Source organism: Callospermophilus lateralis, chromosome 10, assembly GCF_048772815.1.
Source record: "Callospermophilus lateralis isolate mCalLat2 chromosome 10, mCalLat2.hap1, whole genome shotgun sequence".
NCBI lineage: Eukaryota > Metazoa > Chordata > Mammalia > Rodentia > Sciuridae > Callospermophilus > Callospermophilus lateralis.
In genome coordinates this window covers 130316182-130339872 of record NC_135314.1, presented here as the reverse complement: position 1 = coordinate 130339872, position 23691 = coordinate 130316182, and the positions used below count along the sequence as shown (strand labels likewise).

General features: G+C 37.8%; 1 protein-coding gene across 1 annotated transcript in view; it reads left to right on the top strand.

Annotated features, from left to right (window-relative positions):
* Dock3 (dedicator of cytokinesis 3) overlaps positions 1-23691 on the top strand; it is a 589707-nt gene that overhangs the window by 508842 nt on the left and 57174 nt on the right. Inside the window, exons 23-32 of the mRNA XM_076867085.1 lie at positions 522-692; positions 3835-4027; positions 6268-6395; positions 7763-7909; positions 9859-9957; positions 16174-16268; positions 18008-18083; positions 18632-18732; positions 19005-19063; positions 21301-21449. Of these exons, the coding sequence (XP_076723200.1) occupies positions 522-692; positions 3835-4027; positions 6268-6395; positions 7763-7909; positions 9859-9957; positions 16174-16268; positions 18008-18083; positions 18632-18732; positions 19005-19063; positions 21301-21449 (1218 nt within the window). The remainder of the gene's footprint in view (positions 1-521; positions 693-3834; positions 4028-6267; positions 6396-7762; positions 7910-9858; positions 9958-16173; positions 16269-18007; positions 18084-18631; positions 18733-19004; positions 19064-21300; positions 21450-23691) is intronic.

The following is a 23691-nucleotide window of genomic DNA, read 5'->3' as shown; positions in this document are numbered from 1 at the left end:
AATAGTAAAATAATCAATATTTGCCAGGGGCTAAGGGGGAGAGAGGACTAAATAGGCAGAATTTAGAGTATTTGGGGGAACTGTTTAATACTTCTGTGACACTATAATGGTGGATGAATATTGTTATAATTTGTCCAAACCCACAGAACACACAACATTGAGAGTGAACCCTAATGTAAGCAGTGGTCTTTGGGTGGTAGTGATGTGTCATGGTGTGTAGGTTTATCAATTATAACAGATATGCCACACTGGTGGGACATATTGGTAATGGGAGAGGTTATGTATGTATGGGAGTGGGGGGATTAGGGAAATCTCTGTACCTCCTTATCAATCTGCTATGAAACTGAAACTTTAAAAAAAAATCTTTAAAACAGACAAAATAGTGCCTGTCTCCATAGTTGGAATTGCCCATCGTCTGACTTTAGGGTAGAACTTGTCATTAGTTTGCCCTTAGTTTTCTGCTATGTGAGTTCCGGAACAACTTCAACACCCCTCCATCACTTTTCCTCCCACATTTTCAGGCCTTGGAGTACCTTTTCAAATTCATTGTTCAGTCACGGATCCTGTACTCAAGAGCCACGTGTGGGATGGAAGAGGAGCAATTCCGGTCAAGCATCCAAGAGCTTTTCCAGTCCATTCGGTTTGTGCTCAGTCTGGACAGCAGAAACTCAGAAACACTCCTTTTCACTCAGGTCTGTGAGCTGTAGAGAAGTTTTGCTGCTAAATTCCTAGTCTGTCTTAGCAAGTGGTTTCTTTGTCCTCTGGCTTCCAGAGTTGAAAAAGCCCTGCCAGGACCTTGTGTATTGGGTAAGTTACAATTTACAAGGAAACACCTGTTTTTACTTGGAAAACAGTTATGCCTCATGCCAAGTATAAAACAGCTTTGTGACTTTCTGTTTGAAAAGCAATACAAAATTATTCTCATGAACCCTTTACCAAATCTAGTTAACCACCATAGTATTGTTTTTTTTTATCATCTTATTCATCAAGTATATTTAGAATGTATGGGGAATTTTATTTTCTAACTTGTCACTATTATTTTTTAAATTTTTTACTATAAAGTGTCTATTCCAGATATTTAGAGTGGAATACAAAAAACAGGAGGAATAACTTGAAAGCAATAGCTAAAAATTAGGATTAGCTTTTATTAGAAATATCAGTGTTGGAAGAAAATTTACTTCCTCATATTTACTGCCTATCGAGCTAATCTATTATCTTTTCCATGTAACTTTGCAATAGAATGAATCAAAGATGTATTTCTTCAGTCACAGAGGGTTATTTTATTTTCTCTTAAAAAATTAATGTTGGAATTTTTCTAATGAATTATAGTTTTTTGAAGCCAATATTACACCAAAACCTATCAGCAAAGATCAGGTAGCCTCTCTCACATTCATTCATTCTGTCACTGCCATCTATGTTGTTTGTGCAAGTGTATGTTTAAACACCATCTCATTTAAGTTTAGAATAGTCTACTATTTTTGTTTTCCTCTTGACTATGTATTACCCTTAATTCCAATTGCCTTTATGCCCCTTGGCCCAGAGGCAAGTGATCACCTGTGAGCTAGTCTCTATAAGTAAATACCTTAAGGTTTTCAGGTGCCTCTGTAAGGCAAATTTCTTCCGTAGTCTTTCATCCTAAATGCCTGAAGCAACTCATCTTCCTCTCCCTGCCCCTCCTGTAGCCCATCAATTCCTTCCAACAGGCACCTAGGGTATCTGCTCCACCCAAAAGGGTTACAGGGAGATTGCTGATAGCTAACAAAACAAGATTGATATGCTTTTGAGAAACTTGGCAATGGCCTGTATCAATGGCATACAATGCCCTGTACTCATCTGGATAAATAGCTTAAGCCTTGTCTCAGCTTAGACCTGTGTCAGAATCAAACCTGTTTGGTGCCAGGATCGTGTTTCATGAATTTCAGAACTATCAGCAAGTGTTTTATTTAATTAGACTTTATACCTTTGATTATGGCCACTAGAAGATGTCAGGGTATGGGTGTCCTTCTGTCCTAGTACATAATTATGGAAGATGTCACCTTTTAAAAGAGCAAATCAGCTACTATATGTTATTGACTATGAAGTGCCTACTTCCTCCCCCTGTCCCTTTTTCTTTTTTTATCTACTAACTGCTTATATGTTTTTGAGCTGGTTTTAATTACTGAAAAACAATCTCCTTGATATTTTCACAGAGTTATGAATCTGCAGATAGAATTTGTATAAGTTCTTCAATTGAACCTGGCCTGAATATAGACAACAGTGTGTTGGGCTTTTCCCCGTGGCATAAATTTTCACTCATTCTAAGCCAGTGTATACTGCCTGATGAAGCAATCAATGAAAATGTCCTGTTCCCGCCTCCTGCCACTTGGGAAGAATGAGCTCTCTTCCATTTCCCTTTTTGAATCTTAGGTTAAAGGTATAAGACTACTGGGAAGTGCAGAAAGCTTCTGTCATGCTGCTTCCATTAGACAAGAGAAGGGAATAAGATCATTTATTGAAGGCCTGTTTTGTTTCAACACTCTACTGGAATTTTATGCACATTATTTTTTCTTTATACCAATACTAGGAGATAAATAATAGTATCATCCCATTTTATATATGAGAGAACTGAGACAGTAATTCAACAGAGATTATGTCACAGTGATATTTTGTATTGTTTTTTAGTTGTGTTTTGGGAGAGTATTTTTGGTATACTTTTATAAAAAATATTTTTAGTTGTAAGTGAACATAATACTTTTATTTTATTTATTCATTTTTATATTGTTCTGAGGATCCAACCCTTGCTTCATACATGTGAGGCAAGTGCTCCACCACTGAGCTACAACCCCAACTGATTAGACTTATTTTTTGAGACAGGGTCTTACTATGGGTTACCCAGGCAGCCTTCAAACTTATGATAGTCCTATTTCAGCCTCTTCAGTCCTACTTCTTCTTCAGCTGGAATTACAGGTGTGCACCATCATACCCAGCTTAAAGGACCTCATGTCTGTCTAGTGCAAAACCTCATTATCTTTCTTCTAAAGTGTTCTACTGCCTTAAGGGCTTGGAACTATCTTTATTACCAGATAATCCTCAAGAGGCCACTGTATGTGTCTGCCAGAACTCTGACCCTAGAAGCCTGTATGCACACATGCACGCACACCCTCCTGATCTCCTTACCTAGGTCATCAGAGTCATCTCTTAAGATAATATAATCAGTTCTTTAGAGTACATGAGTGATTAAATCCATACATTTCCCATCCTTTTAAATTTATACTTGAGACTGCTACACATCACATATGAAGAAAATAATTTGAAGAGTCTTCAGATTTTTTGGTTTTATACAAACATCTCTATCCTGGGGAAATAGTCTCAGAGCTAGAATGCTGACCACAGGGCTGTGAGTGGAGAACAGCTGATGCTACTTGAAGACCCTCAGCTTTCTCTGTCATATTTTCTTTAAGAGGTTCCTGATTTGAGTTTGGAACTAAAATAAGAAAGTCACAAGCTTGATCATAAAAACAAACAAAAAATTTAAATCCATTAAAATCCATTTGAGCAAAAATAACTATGATTTATAAGCCACATTGAGAAAATTTCTCTTTATACTTCCTTCTCTTGCCTGCAAATACCTTGGTAAATTATGAAAGCTTCAAGTGGCCTTAGCCCCACTAAAGTCTCTTTTTGGTTACTCCATCTCTCAGAAGTGCTATCGACCAGGATAGAATCAAGGGTCAGGAAGGAACCTCCCAAGGCAGGGGTGCTGCAATAACTTCTCAGCTTTTTTCAACCTCATATGATTGAGCATGTAAGATGGATGCAGACCTGAGCTAATCAGAGATTTACTTGCTTCTGTAGGCTGCACTCCTCAATTCTTTTCCAACTATCTTTGATGAACTGCTGCAAATGTTCACTGTGCAAGAGGTGGCAGAGTTTGTGAGAGGAACTCTAGGGAGCATGCCAAGCACTGTGCACATCGGACAGTCCATGGATGTGGTGAAGCTTCAATCCATCGCCAGAACAGTGGACAGCCGCCTGTTTTCTTTTTCAGGTAGATCAGTTTAGGATGAGTCAGTCAGACTCACATTGCTCCCCTTCGGGGCTAATCAAAGGGTCAGTTTTATCAATCATTGTATAAGAAACCAGCAACCCCTTTCAGCATCTCAAGAAGCTAAGGTAGGAGGATGGCAAATTCAAGGCCAGCCTAGGCAGCTTAGGGAGACCCTTTCTCAAAATTTAAAAAATAAATAGATACAAAGAAAAAAAATGACCCTTAAAGTATAGAATTTTTGGTGAATTATGTTTAGAAATGCAGCCAAGATCTAGGCCTTATGTCTTATAGTTTATTCCTAGTACTCACATCCTGGGGCACATCTGTGTCTCAGGCTGGCCTAAACTTGTGATCCTCCTGCCTCTGCCTCTCAGGTAGCTGAGATTACAGGCATCTGCCCCTGCACCCAGAAGAATTTTTATAATTTAGAATTTGGGTTGGTTAATTTTTTAAGTTTGATTTTAAAACATAAGAACAATATTCCTCAGCTCAGTGACTATGTACACTTCAACTACTAAATAGGTATGCCCTTTGACTTATCTCTGACATTGTACAGTATTGCTGATAATAAAGCTGCCACCAAGAAATTCAGTCTTTTTCCACTAGTAACTGTTTATGGTAAACACTGTTTTCTTCTCTAGCTCCTTGATTGATAATGTCATCAATGGTTTAGACACAGTGTTGCCAAGGCCAGTGCACACCCAAGCTTTGTGCACTGCTTGAAAGAAGATGCTTTTGAAATATGTGGGAAGGAAAACCACAGACTACTCACACTTATACTCTTTATTTCTAGTATTTTTGCATGTGCTCAACTGCTTTACATAATCATTTCAGAAATTTTTTTCTGAAAATGTATGTGGCACTAGACCAATTGAATTTTGAGATGATTAGCCATCACCAAATTTTCATTTGCATTTCACTTGTATTTATCTTCCCTGAAGCAAAGAAATTCTTTACCAGTGATGTCATTTAACCAACGCATATTCTCAGTATACACCAGTTTGGTGTCTTCTTCAGCAGGTTCTAATAACAAATGGCTATTTTGTCTGAAAGTAGCTACTTATTGTTATAAATCCTAGTATGTTGGTATCCTGGTCTATTAAATATAGTATTAACTTTTCCTTTATCTAGGCAGACTTTTAAATACAGAATAGTTGTTATTTTATTCTCTTTGAACATATTATAAATATTATAAGTATTTGGCAAGGCAGTGCCAAATCTATATATCAAGCAATTTGTCTTTGACTGAAAAAAACTTTATGAATTTCATATGAAGTACTTTAATATTGTCAAATATGAGTAATAAATCCAAATACCATGGCTTGTTTGTGTTACTGATAATCTTACTAAATCATGCTGGCCAGGTATTATCAAACCTGCAGGGTCACACAATCATGGTCTACATAGGAGTACAAGGTACCAGAAACATGTTCACACTTGCATTTCAGTTTGTCTTCTAATCAACTCTGTAAAGTAAGTTTAGAGGAGAACATGAACAGATGACAATAATCAAACCCATGGAGGAAGAAACAAATTGCCTAAGGTCTCAGAATAAGTCAAGAGTTCTAAATATAGACAACTTCTGATGAAAATGCTATTCGGGTAGCATTGGGAGAGAAAAGAGAAGTACTTGAATGTATAGAGTAGGATTGACAATAAATATTGGCCAATTATCAAAGTCTATGACAAGATAAAAGTTGTGCTCCTGTTCCATTTATTTTTGCAGCCACAGCAAGCAGCAGTCTAACAAGCCTGTTGTACGGGGGCGGGGGGGGGGGGGGCGAGAAGCCTGATGCCTTGAAGTGAATGTGCACCAGAATGGGAGGGGCATGAAGAGGGTCAGTCAGAAATCTGTATCAAGCCTCTTAATCTAGTCATTATTGTTCATGGTAAGTATAACATCTACATGGAGTTTCCACTGTAAAAAAAACTTTGCTTTTAGTTTGGAGTCTAATCATTAAAGAGATTTCATTTGCACTCAGACTCCTACCATTCATCCTGGATAAAATTTTGTGGATGCTGGAGCTTGAAATGAGAACGAAGAATAGTGTTGTAGGATGACTTATAATTTCCAAAACAAAGCTTTTAGGCCCTTGTAAGGGTAGGGAGTGACCTTTACTCTTGATCCAGTTTCAACCTCACGTGCTTTGAAACAAGTTAAATCTCACAGTGTCACCAACTTCCAGCAGTAGATAGTTCTCCTCTGAAGGGCTTCTTCATCTGTGTGTTTTCTCTCCCAGAATCCCGTCGCATCCTGCTTCCTGTGGTTCTCCATCACATTCACCTTCACCTGAGACAGCAGAAAGAACTACTAATCTGCTCAGGAATTCTCGGCAGCATCTTTTCCATTGTCAAGACCAGCTCTCTGGTAGTGGCCCCACACCCACTCCACCCTACTCAGTTCTGCCCTACTCTTATGTTTCTGTAGCCAGATGCTGACCAACAAAGATCACTTTGTGTGCCTCTCAGTCAGATGCTTTCATCAGTGACAGGAAGGTATCCAAGTGAACAAGTGCTATGTGTGCCCAGCAGGCTTCTCCATTCAACATGCTCTTGCTATTTTAAAAAGTTGCACTACCATAAACCTACCCAGAAATATAATAACCTCTACTACCAGAAAGTCCAATCCTTTGCCATTCTCAGATTCTATCAAAACATGTTAATTCTAGAGTTTCTTAGAATATTAGACATGAACACAAGAAGCAGACCCAGACTAAGGGGCAGCTTGCTCATTCAGACTTTTCTGTCAGCTTCCTGTCAGCTTGATTCCACCCATATGGCATTCCTGCTTCATGCCAGACAAGGTCAGGATATTCAAGAGGAAAATGTTAGCCACAAGAGTTCTAAGCCCCATTAGATGATAGAATTGTATTTCAGAGGTCAGATTTCAACCAATAATGCTTTTATCTATTTTATTTCCTTTCTTTTCCTTCTATTAAAAAGAGATATTTGGTGGGAGGGGAGGAATTGAGGTAGAGAAGAAATGAAAGAAAGATATGGATGAGGGTAATAATTTTTTATAATACTTATTTTGTATACTTAGGATAATAGAAGAAATGCATATTTCTTACAGAAAATTTGGAAAGTATAAAGAAAGATTAAGAACAAGAATGGGCTTCTTATATACCGTTTTATTAAATTAATTCTCCTAGAGAATAGAATTTCAAGTGCATTTAAAATGAAGGCCAAGGGCCAGGTAATAAGAACATATGAAGCTAGGTGATCCAGGTAGAGCAGAAGAGACAACTAAAAGAAAGAGTTATGTTTGGTTTGATCAGGAGACAGGACCCAAAGAGGAGCTTTGATGTCTAGACTTAAAATAAATCTGATGACAGAGGCCTAGCTTCTCAAGAGTAACTTTGATGGTGATAGTAATCCTATTGTTTGTTCTTGGCTCCAGATAAGACTTGGCAGCTTTCCTTCCCAACAGGCCTCAGAACAAGCCACAGCAGTGAATAAGATCTACTAATGGCTCAAGGTCATATCTGAGGGAATAGGCAGCTCACTGCTAAAGAAAGGGAAGAAATTGATGCCAAAAAAAAGAAAGCAAAAAAGGTGGGAGGAAGAAAGGAGGGAAGGAAGGAAGGCAGGTACTATACATTGATGAGGCTAAGAGCTCAATTTTAAGAATCCAGTCAGAAGACCACTCCTGATATGGCTCAATTAGTAAGCACTGCCAGCTAAACATCAGCTTGGCCTGGTGCTAATGGTATGCTTTCTCACTGCTCACCCCAGGAGGCAGATGTCATGGAGGAGGTAGAGATGATGGTGGAGAGCCTCCTGGACGTGCTCTTGCAGACTCTGCTCACCATCATGAGCAAATCGCACGCTCAGGAGGCGGTAAGAGGGCAGCGGTGCCCGCAGTGCACAGCCGAGATCACTGTTAGTAACTAACATTCAGGTTTTCTTTCCTTCTTTTCTAACCTGGGGCTCCTCCACATCATCTTCCATCTCACTATCCCACCATCTTCATCTTAGCCTCCCTTCCTGCATGATGGTCAGCATGCTTCCTTCTTCCCCTTCTTGAATCTAACTCCTCTCTCCACTCTAAAAGCTCTCAATTCATATTCCCAGGAGTCTACTTTAGGGCAGATTCAGGAAATGCTTCTTGTCCTGTTTTAATGCACACCATTTCAGTTGATCTTTGCCTTTAAGCAAAATTATTTTCTATAATGTGGAATGAAGCAGGGATGTATTAATGTATTAAGAGATTGAAGGTGAAAAATAGACTATTTCTTCTAGGAAGACTCTACTACATGCTCTCCTAAATCATGTGCAGGCAGAATAATTTTCTCAGAATTTGCATGTATCTACAAATTGGTTATTTTTGTCCATATTCTTTGTATGTAAGTTTCTAGTGGAAGGAAAACTGTTGAGCTAGAATTGCTTAGGCATTGTTCAGTAATGATTTTGAATGATCCAGTTAGGAGAGAAACAATCTGGGAAAGCCTCTCTGTAGGGACAGGGAGTTGTGCCTTGAGCCTTCAGTCCCCATTCCCATACCTAGAGTGAACTTCTCAACCCTAACAAGATAAATAGTTTGTGCAGAATCTTCCACTTGGCAGATGGGAGGTTACAGAGCTCTCTTTGATAAAAACCCTCTATGGGAGCATGCCAAGCTCTAGTATACTAGGGAGAGCAGGGAGTGTGCCTGGAGTAGGCATGTAATCTGGAACACTGGGCTTGGAAAGAGTGTCTGCTCCTTTATCCCCTGATGAGAATACTCTCAATGTGTTCTGGTGTGTCCTGGTAAACCATCCTTCTTACCAACCCTTACATAGTATTTGCTGTGGGATAGACCCTGCTTTAAGCACTTAGCCAATATTACAAATGAAGTGATCTATTTTATATAAATTATAATAAGGATGATAATAACTAATTTATTGGGTACTTTTTTGTATACAGGACTTTGTGCTTCATTGTTTCGTATATATTAATTCATCTGATCCTCACAACAAAAGAATTATGACTTATAATGCTCATTTTTTTCAGATAAAACTCAGTACACACACATATATATTTTTTCAGTTCATACACATGTATATATTTTACACACATATATGTGTGATAATCTCAGGAATCTAGGAGGGATTTGAGACACTAAAAAATTTGTTAAATTCCCATTAGTTTGGAAATATTTGAAGTCCTTTTCTCCTTCCATTCTGAGGAGGCAGCCTTCTAGAAGGAGGCCATACTTGACTGCCCCATGTTAAAAATGCTACAAGATGATCTTTGGAGTCCTTTGAGTATATTTTCTTCTGTGAACCCCAGTTGGAACTTGAAGAAATTTTAAAAACTTATAATTATCCTTAAGTTTCAATTTAAAGCCATAGTTTGTTCCCTCAGTCATGTTGATATGCCATGTTCTGTTTGCACAGTCCAGTTGCCCTATGCAAGTTTTGGGAAGTCCCCAGGAAGTCCCTGAAGAAGAGTTCCTCTATCCTAGCATGATGGACAGGTCCAAATTCTGTTCAGAAAAGGACATGCTTGCTCTTCCAAGTAGCTCCTACAGACTTAAGCATAGTGCTCTGACAACAAAAGACTATTTAACCAAAACTTTCCTGGGGGGTAAGGGATGAGAATATTTTCCTTATTTTGCAGTACTACTTTACTATAAGTTAAGGTTTTTTACTAGCCTCATGCTGTAAATGCCTTATTAAGACTCTCAAACCTTCCAGAAAAGAAAGCTCATTTTCAGGATCAGAATTGTCACCTTCCTTCCATTATCATTGGGGCCATCTCAGACCCTCCCTTCTCTCCTTGCCCTCTGTGGATGGGGGGAACACAGCCTTGGTGATTGTGCTAAGTGACTTTTTTGCATTGGTTTCCAGGGAGAGTATGTCTCCTGCCTTCTGTCACTGCTGCGACAAATGTGTGACACTCATTACCAGCACCTACTGGACAACTTCCAGAGCAAGGATGAACTTAAGGTAAGAAGTAGAGCACTTGACTAGCCTTTTACCCCAGAAAGGCAGAGTGTAGTCAGAACTTCCCAGGGACTTTTCCCTGTCAGGGGCATGAGTTCAAGAGACTATCACTACCAAGTGTGTAGGATTCACCAGCCCAAATTTATAGCTAAGTATATGGCCTCTAGAAAGCTGGCAGTGTCCCCACATTGATAAGTTTTCTCTGACTGATAGCAGCTCTGTGACCATGTACCATTAGAGACTACTTTGGGCAACACTGGGTCAGCAACTCAAGTCTTCTCCCTTTCTTAAGAACTTAGTAGTCCCCTTTATATTTTTCCCCTGCAAACCAGGTACATATTTAATAACTATAATAATGGTGACAACTTTTCTTCATTTAAATGTATTTCTGTAAGATAATTTTGAAAGCCAAGATGTACATTGCTTACCTTGGGCTGCTGGATACTGAGGGGCAAATGGTGCAGAGAAATGGGCCTGGGGTCCAGTCAGTAGGAGAGCACTGACCAAATTGAGCAAGGCATCAACTGTAACAGACTTCTGGGGTTTGTGCCTTTGCATTAGAGCATGTTATTCACTTCTTCCCTGGGTAAAGGATCATTGCAGACTTTAGGACTGTGCTCTGACTTTATACAGAACCAAGTCTCTTATACTTCATGGTTTTTAACTTGTGTTTTTACCCTGTTTTTAACTTGTGTAAACTTTATTAACCATATTGTGTCAGTTAAAAAAATATCAGTTATAAATTTCTGGTATCTAATGAAGCCTCCCTTTCCACAGACTTGGGTCTCTGCAGATTGGTAGCATTCACAGCCCTTGAAGTGAAACAAAAACCCACATCTAGGTCAAGCAGCACCTAAGCTGGGTGTGGACCAAGAAAGTATAGACTTGACTGTTCTAGATCATTTTCATCTTTTGTGTGTTATATTAACCAAATATCAGTCAGGCTGGCATTCTTCTCTTACTTTTTAATAATGTGTATATACACATATACATCTGTATACATACACACTTATGTTTTTGGCTTACATGGTTATTTTTATTATAGCAATATGTGTATGTGACTTTAAGGTCAAACAGAGCCAGGCATGGTGGTACACATCTGTAATCCCAGCAATTCTAGAAGCTGGGTCAGGAGGATCACAAGTTCAAAGCCAGCCTTAGCAACTTAGCAAGGCCCTGAGCAATTTAGTGAGACCCTAAGCAACTTAGCAATACTCTGTCTCAAAAATATAAAAAGAGCTGGGGGTGTGGCTCAGTGGTAAAGTATCCTTGAGTTCAATCCCCAGTGCTACAAAAATTAAAATAATAACAGACAATACAATACTACAAAGTTTATTATATAAAACAGTAGTTCCCTGCCTTAGCATGACAAATTGTTAGTCCCTATTTCCCAAAGGCAGCCACTTTCAACTCTTGCTGTTTTTCAGGAAGCTTCTACTGATAATTTTTAGATATCATCAGTTATTATTTATTTTCTTCCTCCATGGAAAAAGGGAATGATTCTCCTGAACCATTCCTCTCTCACATATATGTGTTTCCTCATTCTTGCTAGATAGACTTTCTTATTAACAGCTAGGTAAATACTGTGGCAAGCTATACTCTGATTATATTTCTTTTCTTGTAGAACTTTTTGTTTTTCCAGAAATTAATTGCCTCTTTCCTAATTTTCTTATACAAAACTCAAAATGTATTATAGAACCTAAATAAAAGAGCTAAAACTATAAAATTCTTTGACAAAAACACAAGTATTACTTTATATCCCTAGTTAAGGCAGTAGTTTCTTATATGTGACACCAAATTTTTTTATTTTATAACTGTCATTTATTAATCTTCTATTATGTGCCAGAATGTATGATATGTACTTTACAAGCTCCCTCAGAGGGAGCATTAATCTCCAGGATATATAAAGAAATCAAAAAAGTTAACAACAAAAAACCAAATAACACAATCAGTAAATGGACAAAGGAACTGAACAGATACTTCACAGAAGAAGAAATATGAGTGGTCTATAAATATATGGAAAAATGTTCAATATCTCTAGCAATTAGAGAGAAATGTAAAGTAAAATTACACTAAGATTTCATGTCACTCCAGTCATAATGGCAATTTTCAAGAATGCAAGTAATAATAAATGTTGGCGAGGATTCAGGGCAAAAAGTGCACTCATACATTGCTGGTAGGACTGCAAATTGGTGCAACCACTCTGGAAAGTAGTATGATATTCTTCAGAAAACTTGTAATGAAACCACCATTTGACCCAGTTATCCCACACCTTAGGTTATACCTAAAGGACTTCAAATCAGCATGCTACAGTGATTCAGCCACATCAATGTTTATTGCAGCACAATTTACAATAGCTAAACTAAGGAACCAACCTAGGTGCCCTTCAACAGATGAATGGATAAAGAAAATGTGGTACATACACACAATGGAATACTACTCAGCCTTAAAGAAGAATGAAAGTATAGCATTTGTGAATAAATGGATGGAACTAAAGAATATCAAGCTAAGTGGAATAAGCCAATCCCAAAGAACTAAAAGCCAAATGTTTTCTCTGATATGTGGATGCTAATTCACAATAAGGTGGTTGACTAGGGAAGAATAGAGGTACTTTGGATTAGACAGAGGGAAGTGAAGGAAGTGGAGGGGTCTTGGAGGTAGGAATGAGAGTAGAATGAATCAGACATTATTGCCCTATGTGCATATATGATTACACAACCTGTATAACTTTACATCATGTACAACCAGAAGAATGAGAAGTCATACTCCATTTTTGTATGATGTGTCAACATGAATTCTACTGTCATGTATAACTATTTAAAACAAATAAAAGTTTTTTAAAAACTGGCAAAAAATTTGAATTTATATTCCCCAAACAAGATGTACCCATAGCTAATTAAGCACAAGAAAAATATACTCAATATCATTAGTTATTAGGGAATCAAAACCAGAATAGAACAATGCCACTTCACACTGAAAGTGGCACATAATAAATACAAATATTGGTATTAATTATTTTAAGTATAAGATAGATTTCACCAGTGAAGTCATCTAGTAAAAAAGAAGCTCTCAAATTAATAACCTATCTTCTATTTTAAGAAACTAGAGACAGGGCTGAGGTTGTGGCTCAGTGGTAGAGCACTTGTCTAGCATGTGTGAGGCACTGGGTTCAATTTTCAGGACACATATAAATAAATGAAAAAAATAAAGTTGTCTATCAACATCTTAAAAAAAGAAGAAACTAGATAAATAAAAGAAAAATAAAGCAAACAGAAGGAAAAAAGTGGTTAAGATTAGAGTAAAAATAAATGAAATAAAGAATAGAAAAATAGAAGCTGGGGTTGTGGCTCAGAGGTAGAGTGCTCACCTACCAGATGTGAGGCACCAGGTTTGATCCTCAGTACCACATAAAAATAAAATAAAATAAAGATAAAAAATAAATATTTTTAAAATAATAGAAAAATAGATATCTTTTGTGAAATCTTTTTAATTTTATCTCTTCACTTGTGATAGATCTATTTCTATTTCTTCTTGAATGAATTTTGGCAGTTTGTATCATTTTAAGAATTTGTCCATTTCATCTAGGGTATATAATTTGTTGGTATGCATTTGTTCATAGCAGAACCATAATTCTTTCTAGTTCTCTAACTAGAAAGATTTCACATTTCCCTTCTTTTGTCCCTAATTTTAGAAATTAGCTCATATTTCTCTTTAGCCCACTCTTTCCAGCCCTCTCCCCCCAGACCCCCATCTTTACCATTCACTCCTTGATTGATCTAAATAAAGTTTTGTCAATTCTGTTCTTTTCAAAGAACCAACTCTTGGTCTCTCTTTTTGCTTTCAAGATTCTCTTTGTTTTTTACTTTTGACAGTTTTGACATATGTCTATAGGTAGATCTCAGTTCTTTCCATTTGGAGTTCATTGAACTTCCTGAATGTGTACATTAAAGATTTTCATCAGATTTGAGAAGCTCAGGACCATTATTTATTCAAATAATATTTTCCTCTTTCTTTCTCTCTCCTTGCTTCCTGATACACTAATTAAGTATATATTTATACCCTTAATGTTAAGATCTCTGAGGCTCTATTCTATTTTTTTTTACCGTCTTCAAGTTTGCTGAGTCTTCTGATAGCTGAAATCTGCTGCTGAGCCCTTCCAGTGAAATTTCACTTCAGTTATTATACTTTTCAATTCCATAATTTCTGTTTGATACTTTAAAAATAATTTCTATCCATTTTATTGATATTGTTTATTTGGTACAACATTGCATTTATACTTTTTTCTTTTGAGTTCTTTTTCCTATATATGAACCATACTTTCCTATTTCGTCTTATGCCTTATAATTTTTTGGTTGAAAACTGGACATTTTATGTAATGTGACAACTACAAAGTATTAGTTAGCTTTTGTGACTAGGACAAAATACCTGAGAAAAACAACTTTGGAGGAAAGATTTAGTTTGGCTCACAGTTTCAGAATGTTTAGTCCATGATCAACTGGCTCCAAAGGCAGAAACATCATGGCAGAAGAATGTGATGGAGAAAAGCTGCTCACATCATGGCAGCCACAAAGCAGAGCAAGTGAGACAGAGAGTGGAAGGAAGGAACAGGCTGAGGAACATATATATCTTTCCAGAGCACACTCCCAATGACCTACTCCCTCCAACCAGGCCCCTTCTCCTACAGTTTCTACCACCTCCCAATATTGACATAAAATTATTAATCTATTAGTGGGTTAATCTACTGATGAGGTCAGAGCCCTTAATATCCAGTCACTTCCCAAGAGCACCATATCAGAACACTGCTGCATTGGAGACCAAATCTTCAACACTTGAACCTTTGGGGAGCATTCCAGATCCTAAACCTACTATCTGAAAATATCACATCTCTAAGGTTTGTTCTTGCTTTTTATTGTTTTTTTGTTGGAAATGATGTTTGTTTCTTTAGTGATTAGCTAATGACTCGATAGAGATGTTCTTAATTGCTTTAAATCATTAAATCTTCACATTTTGCATTTTGCTAAGGAGTTCTGTGAATATTGTATATTCACCTTTAACATTCTTATAGCTCTGCCTTAGCCTTCAATTCTTGCTTGTGCATATCCTTATAGTCAACCAGAAGGGAGAAATTGGGCTTCTTGAATGTTTCCTAGGAATGCTGCATTTCCTTCTAGGCTGTCTAGAATATGTTAGAGCTTTTCAAATCCCCTTATGGATGTCTCATTCTTTTACTTTTTTTTTTTTGGCTATTCTCTTGTTTACCCTGATATGGCTGCTTCATGCACCTGGGATATTAAATTATATGGCTGATTTTTTCCTCCAATAAGTGCCCATGGGAATGAAGTTTTCTCAGAGAGTAAGCTGAGTCAGTTAAATAAAGATAAGCCTTATGAACAGGTTTATTATGGGAAGGTGTCAGTCAGATCAAATAATACAATTCTCTGGGGAATGAGACTTTTTTGAAGTTCTAAAACCATTTTGTCCTGTCCAGTGGCTACTATTTTCATGACTGCTGTACTTCTATAGATGCTTGTTTTCAAGGCTACTATTCTGAAATTTATACATTTTTCCTGAATAAGTACTCCTGAATTATTGTAAGTCTTTGGTTTAAACCACTTTGTTTCTTTCATAGGAGAATAGATTTTCAGAAAGTTTGGGGGTTTTGTTGTTGTTGTTGTTGTTGTTGTTTGTTTGTTTGTTTGTTTGTTTTGGTATTGGGAATTGAACCCAGTCCTTGGCTTGTTAAGCACATGTTCTACCACTAAGATATACACCATAGCAATTTTCAGAGTTTTTTACTCTATCATTCCTAAAGTGCTTCTTCCATCAATGTGTTCTTAATATCCAAAAAAGGATGTTTGTACAATCAAGTGCTCATGGGCTATGGTTCAAAGAAGGAGGTCCATGGACTCAGTCTGATACCAATTCTGCTAGGCCTTAGTCTTTCCTGTGCTTTTGGTATTCACCTTTGGGGACAGGGTAGGTATAGAACTTCCTCAGTTCTGTCCAGCTTGGGTCTGCTCCCATCTGGCCTGTGAGAGTACTCAGAATTCACTGTCTCTTAGTTGCCTCCCTCTGAGAGACAACTCACAGAGGGAACCAGAATCTAACCCACCAGCTCTATACACTCTCATGGTCTAGAAGTCAAGAAGGGCCTAATAAGGAAATCTGTGCTATAGTGGTGGTGGTGGTATCTCACATCAGCTTTTCCTCTGTGGTCAGGAATTCCTACTGAAGATTTTCTGTGTGTTCCGAAACCTGATGAAGATGAGTGTCTTTCCTCGGGACTGGATGGTGATGAGACTGCTAACAAGCAAGTAAGAAAGGGCCCTGCACTAACATTCACAGAGTGTTTCTTAGACTAAGTAGACTGTGTGTGTGTGTGTGTGTGTGTGTGTGTGAGAGAGAGAGAGAGAGAGAGAGAGAGAGAGAGAGAGAGAGAGAGAAAGAGAGAGAGAGAGAGAGAGAGAGAGAGAGAGATGGGCCAAGATTATGGAAAGATAAAAGAATTGGCAATTGGAAAAAAATGTTTGGAGGCATAATAAGCAGGACTTGGCCATTGACCTTAACAACACAGAGAGGAAAGAATCAAAGATAATTAAAAAACTATAGCCTAATAGCCTGGTAGATGTTGGTATAGTGAGCATAGAAAATGATGTGTTAAGGATGTGAAATATATAATATTCACTGAAGGATTCTGCCTTGAGAAAGACCTGCCCAAAGGCCAGTGGCCTCTGCTCTCTGTAGGTTTAGGCAGTGTCCCAAGACCTCCTCTTGATTTAAGTCGTGTTGTCTGCCAGATAGTACTTGCCTTCCATAGACAGTGCTAATTACTCACCTGAAACCTGGCTGCAAAGCTCTGACTACCGACATTGAATTCATTCTAAGGCTGACCCTAACTTATCTGCCCCTTTCATATTCTAGCCCATGCTTCCTTTTAGCAAGCCAGGTGAGTGATTCATGTGGTAGGGTGCTGGCTCCTTTGAATCTGTATTTACTCAGAAGCAGACTAATTGGCCTCCACTCTCTAGCCCACTGCCTCTTCCCACTGATCTATCTTTTATGTTGGCATTCTACTGAATATAGTAAAATTATTTGTTAGTTATATTAGCAAGGTACCAGTATGATATTTCCACTTTGTGCCTTTTATAGAATCTCTTTTTTCCCCTAAGAACTGCAAATGTTTGGTCTCAAACAGAAAGATGGATGATTATAAAGTTGAACAGATAATTCCTCAAATAATGGATTTTCCATTGGAATTCTTCATGTTTCTCTCTCTTAGCTCTGCTCAGGGCACTTCAGACTTTCCAGTCTTTCTTACAGGAGCAGCCTCTTCTTCCAAGACTTTTACCCTTAAAATTTATCACCCCCTCTGATGGTAGACTAGTCTAATACACTGTTTTTGCTTTGTCCCTTTTCTACACCAAAACCCAGAAGGCCACTATTAGATATAAGTCCTATAAGTCCCTTTGCAAGTAGCATAGGTCCTCTATATTAAACCTGTCCTACTTAACTCCTTTTCTACTTCAACCCATGCTCTCAATTCCAGTAGGGTAGCCTCCCATTGCTTCTTATAAGTGCCCATTCTAGGAATAAGAATAATATTCTAAAGCAAGAACTAAAATAAAATTACCCATAGAGGAAATACTAGTATATGACAAAATCAAGGATTTAATAATAATAAACCTCTATTATCAAGTAAAATAACAAAATTATGTCCTAAATTCTATATAGTGATCATAATATATATTGCATATCCAAAGTTCCCCAAAAATATAATAAGTTACTCTTTGAGAAATCTTTCAGAACCATAAGGCCCAGAGGGAAGAAGTATCAAGAGCCCACTGGTGCCCTATTTTATCTTACCTACTGTGGGGTATTTCACCAACTAGTTTTCAGTGGGATTTGTACCATCTTCTCTTTTGTACTATCTTCTAAGTCTCCATGGGAGAAATTTGTACTAAGTTTTCCCATGGGCTATAGACAACTGGTGCTAAGTTGTCAGATGCTACTGTTAGTCTTTTAATTCTATCAATATCTTGTTTCCTTGATGCAGTATTATAGTCACTACTGTCCAGTACCTATCCTCTGCACTGCACAAGAATTTCATAGAGACAGACTTTGACTTCAAGGTAGGAACTCCTGAAACCCATCACTACTTTTGCAATAACCCTAGAAAGCCAAAAAACATGATTACAGATTTTTATTTATTAATATATTATTTTTATTTAATAATATTTTTTATTTATTAACATATTCAGAGAATCAAACAGCTTCCAAGCCTGATTAGAATATGTTCTGGATGCTCCCCTCTTGGAGGTGTTGGGAGCCAGGCATCTATGATTATGTTTTCTATCCAGAGTCAACACTATTGGCATCAAAAAGAGTCACTAAAGGGCTGGGATTATGGCTCAGTGGCAGAACGCTTGCCTCGCATGTATGAGGCACTGGGTTTAATCCTCAGCACCGCATAAAAATAAATAAATAAAGGTATTTTTTTTAAAAAGGAGTCACTAACTAAAATAGGTGAGGGTGCTATTTGAAAAGATATTTTAAAAGGAAAACAAGTCAGGATCTTAAGATTATAAAATGGATTCTGTACTATATTCTTGTGTTTAATAACTCTCTTCAAGTTAAATATTCATATTGTCACATGATTCTTCTTTTTCTGTGTTTCTAGGTGTGGAATTCTTATTTTAGTCTGGCAGTTCTATTCATAAATCAGCCAAGCCTTCAGCTAGAAATCATTACTTCAGCCAAGAGGAAGAAGATTCTAGATAAGTAAGACAGATGTCTCCTGTTCATCTCCCTACCCCTTTCCCAGATGGGACTGTGTTATTGTGACAGGCTCCTTTGGAAGACCATTGGGTTCTCACATGGGTAGTTTCCCAATAGACCAAGTGTGAGGGTTCAGTTAAGAACCAAATGGCTTAGCATTTTAAGAAACTTTTGGAATGACAGTACACAAGTACTGGCCTCATAAGGTTTGCAACCCTGTTTTGAGGTGTGAACCTTTTTCCACTAACAATTGGCTCCTGTGTTACTATTCCCAGGTATGGGGACATGCGTGTGATGATGGCTTATGAACTATTCAGCATGTGGCAGAATTTGGGTAGGTCTTTTTTCCCTGTTATTCCCTTCCATATATTGCAAAGCCAAATAAAAACTACCAGGACTAATAGCATCCCCCAGACTTTCTGAGTGTTAGTTCAGGCCCAAGAGATTCTTATATAACTTGAAAGTAACACTTCAGATGGATGAAGCATGAAGCTCTTGGCAGAGAGAGTTTGGCTGAAAAATAAGACTCCAGTACTACATATGCACAGTCCCTTTTTAGAGAACTAAAGTCAAAAGAATAAGATGAGTGCTCCAGTAATTTTTCCAGTTTGAGAATCCATCCTTGTAAGATGATCTGTGCTTTTCATGTCCAAAGTCTGGATGTTGTAGGCTCAAAAGCATAGATAGATCTTGAGAATACCTAGCACATTAGCAAGGACATTAATTTTAATAGTATTCATGCATCCAGATTACATACCTGACATCAGTTGCATAAAATAACATGTGAGGAGGGAGTTACAGCCACTGGATGCGATTGATTTTGTTTACCCATCTAGCCACAGCATCTCTAATAGCCACTTTTTTTAATATAAACTTGTCAGATCAGTATTTCTGGTACAATATTTTTTTTATATACATAATTTTTATTTGTTCTTTTTAGGTATACATGACAATCTTTCAGTTGCCCTGATGACTAACTGGGCCAGCCTATATTATAGGGATCTGAGTGACCTGTCAGGATGCTAGAGAAGCTACTGTTACTACTTCAAGTGAGGTCTGCTTTTAACTAAGTTCATGGCTCTGAAGCCTTAGGAATGATGGTCATAAAATCTTACAGTCATCTGTTAACCATTTCCATTCCTAATCTAGAGGCAGAAACAAGGTCTAAGGCATTTCTTCCAGTAAGAGGGTTTTCCATCCCTGAGTGGGAATGCATTTCCCAAAGCAGACTTTTTCCAGCTTTAGCACTGTTACTCTGCATCCAACAGTAATAGATTTGAACCCTGAAGTTGACTGTGAAATTTCCAGGAATACAAGAGACTGGCAACTATATCAAGTACCAAGATTAGAACATGCAGAATTGGCCTTAGAGCTAATATTTTCTTCTTAGATAGACTTTCAAAATAGAAGAAATTTTAAAAGATTCTAGATTCGCTTGATTAAGCCATTCTTACTTCATTGCTTTTGGTGAAAATGACATTCTGTGGTCCCTGAGAACTGGTTTTACTTGATATAGTAGTTATTATACAAGTCCACAGTTTGTCTCTTCCTTAGTCTCTGAAAGACTGAAAGAAGAGCTCTGAAGATGGTTCTCTGTTTCACCACTGCAAGGAACAAAAGAGTCCAATTCCATGGTCCTCAGGGCTAGCCCTGACTTCTGGAAACACTACTCAGATGACAGGCCAGTGAGAGGGAAGTTCATCCCTCACTTCCCACGGGAAGGCCTCCTACAGGAAGCTGAGGGATGAGCTGATCCAAGTAGGTATGGCACTACCATCAGAAGTGCAGTGTGATTGGGGAGTGATATTGGCCAAATTATATTGTTATATTGTGTGCATGTATGAATACGTAACAACAAATCCCATCATTATTACAATTATAATGCATTAATAAAAAATACAAAGAGAAAGAAGTAAAGAACAAAGGAAAAGGAAGGAAAGAAAAGAAAAATAATCTTAATACAAGGGATTTGAGGATGGGCAAAGACTCTCCAGGCCATCCTTTCAGGGTAGGGATGTGCAAGAGGCTCCTTCCAGCTCAGAAAAGAGGCTTCTTTGGCATACAGGAGCACAAGCATTAAAAAGATCCATGGATTTCTGGCCCCTGGTAACTGGACCAAGGCCCAGATATCCTCTTCTATTTAAATGCCTCTAGGCTAGAGATAGAAACCCCAGGAAAAGTAAATTTTATTTAAGCAAAAATATATGACTTTTCCTTGCTTTAAAAAAATGCTGTGAAAAGACCATCTGAAACTATCTTAGGTTACTCAAAAATCCCATAGCAAACTGTTTCTTGACCTCAAAGATTTTCAGGTAGTTTTTGAAACTTCCCAGGAAATTGGAAAAGCAGTTTGAGCCTGTTGAACATTTGATTTAAATAGGCTGTGCCAGCTTTATCTATGAACTCTAAAAAGCTGAGAGGGAGTTTCACAGAAAACCATAGGAATGAGCTTACTTTACTCTCAGAAGCATTAAGTAAAAAATCATAGCATGTGCTGTGGCTCACTTGGGAATCTTCCAAGGAAGTAACAATGCATTCATAAACTAATATCTGTTGGGTTTTGTTGTTCAGGTGAACATAAGATCCACTTTATTCCGGGAATGATTGGTCCTTTTCTGGGTGTGACACTAGTTCCACAGCCAGAAGTACGGAATATCATGATTCCCATCTTTCATGATATGATGGATTGGGAGCAGAGGAAAAATGGCAACTTCAAACAGGTAAGGTGACACCTGGAAGTGTTCAAGGTACTTTTTGAATTGGACCCCTTCTTCTCAGGCAGGTGGCCCAGATGGCTACAACATGGCTCCAATGGGAATGTTAAAACAGCCATCTTGAATTCTTCCTCTTCAAGGATTTTTAATTATTTGCCAAAATTGGTTTGTAGACTCGTTTCATCAAATTAGAGGCCAAAAAAAGAATCAGAGGAAATAGGTGAATATCATGTAAAAGGAACTTGAGACTATGACCTCCCAATTTCACTCAGATGAAGGCCTGGGAGTATGTTGTTCTTCCTCTTTGGCAGATCCCCACTGTACAAAAGCATTTCTAAGATTAGAGCCCAGACCAGTTGGCTTCTCATGGCTCAGGATAGCCTAGAATTTCATAGACTACAGGTCCAAGAGATGCTTCTGACTGAGTCACTTCAGTCTCTCCTTCCATGTAATTCTTTTGCCACCACTAAGGTGAAGGAGATGGCCTCTTCCTTTTCATCTATAGCTACAAAGAATAATTCTAGGACCAATAAGGGCCAATGATAGGGAAGCCAATTTTAGCTAATTAAAGAAATAAATTGCTAGCAGCATAAAGTATCTACTGTGATCTGTAGTAGTTGGGAATATAGGAGTTCCACTTTGCTAGTGATCTTCAAGCAGAAGCCCCCAGGAGGCTACTAGGAGAAATTTCTGTATTGGCTTGGAAATTGTCCCAGTTTCCCACTGAACTCCTTCACAACCTATGATTTTGCAGTGAACCAATTTCAGTGGGTGAAACTGAAGATCACACCAAACAGTAATTTTTATTTATTTTTAAATTTACATTAATAAATAAAAATCTTACATAAATAAATAAAGTATTTATTTTTAAATTTACATAGAGTAAAACTCACTCTTTTTTATTTATGGTTCTATAAGTTTTTGCAGATGCACAGAGTTGTGTGACCAACATGACAATCAATATTTTTCAAATGCCTCAAAATTCTATTTTTTAGTTCCTTTATAATGAAACACTTCCTCTGTCTTTAATCAGTATAGCCTGATCTGTTCTCCATCAATTTGGTAGTGCCTTTACCATAAATGTCATATAGATGGAATCAAACAGAAAATAACCCTTTTGAGACTGGCTTCTTTCACTGAGCATGATACTATGAGAGGTTCATCTATTTCACTGTGTGTATCATCTGAGACCGCTCCATTGCCTTAGCAACATCCTGCTCAAAGAGAATTCTGTGATACCCTGGAATTTATTGGTTCAGACAGTCCCAGGGTCAAAGATACGAAAGCACCCAAATAGCCTTGAGGTACCAGTTGCCTGGAAGAGGAAGAATTACTGTGCCAGTGATAAGTCTCCAATCAGGCCAATTTCCTGACAACCTCTAGCTTCTTGTTTATCTTTAAAAACTTTTTCTCACAATAAATCCATTTGATGTGCTCCCCTATAAATTTTAAAGCACACAGAGCAGAGATCCGACATATCTTTGTCAGAGATCCAACCTATCAGGTCCAATCATCCCACCAGGCCCTCACTGTTGAAACTATTTTCCTTTGTCTTTGTCTTTTATTTCTTTTTTTAAAGCTTTTTTTATTAGTTGTTCAAAATATTACAAAGCTCTTGACATATCATATTTCATACATTTGATTCAAGTGGGTTATGAACTCCCATTTTTACCCCAAATACAGATTGCAGAATCACATTGGTTACACATCCACGTTTTTACATACTGCCATACTAGTATCTGTTGTATTCTGCTGTCTTTCCTATCCTCTACTATCCCCCCTCCCCTCCCCTCCCCTCCCATCTTCTCTCTCTACCCCACCTACTATAATTCATTTCTCTCTCTTGTTTTTTTTCCCTTTCCCCTCACTTCCTCTTATAGGTAATTTTGTATATCGATGAGGGTCTCCTTCTATTTCCATGCAATTTTCCTTCTCTCTCCCTTTCCCTCCCACCTCTCGTCCCTGTTTAATGGTAATCTTCTCATGCTCTTCCTCCCTGCTCTGTTCTGAGTTGCCCTCATTATATCAAAGAAGACATTTGGCATTTTTTAGGGATTGGCTAGCTTCACTTAGCATAATCTGCTCTAATGCCATCCATTTCCCTGCAAATGCCATGATTTTATCATTTTTTAGTGCTGAGTAACACTCCATTGTGTATAAATGCCACATTTTTTTTATCCATTCATCTATTGAAGGGCATCTAGGCTGGTTCCACAGTCTAGCTATTGTGAATTGTGCTGCTATGAAC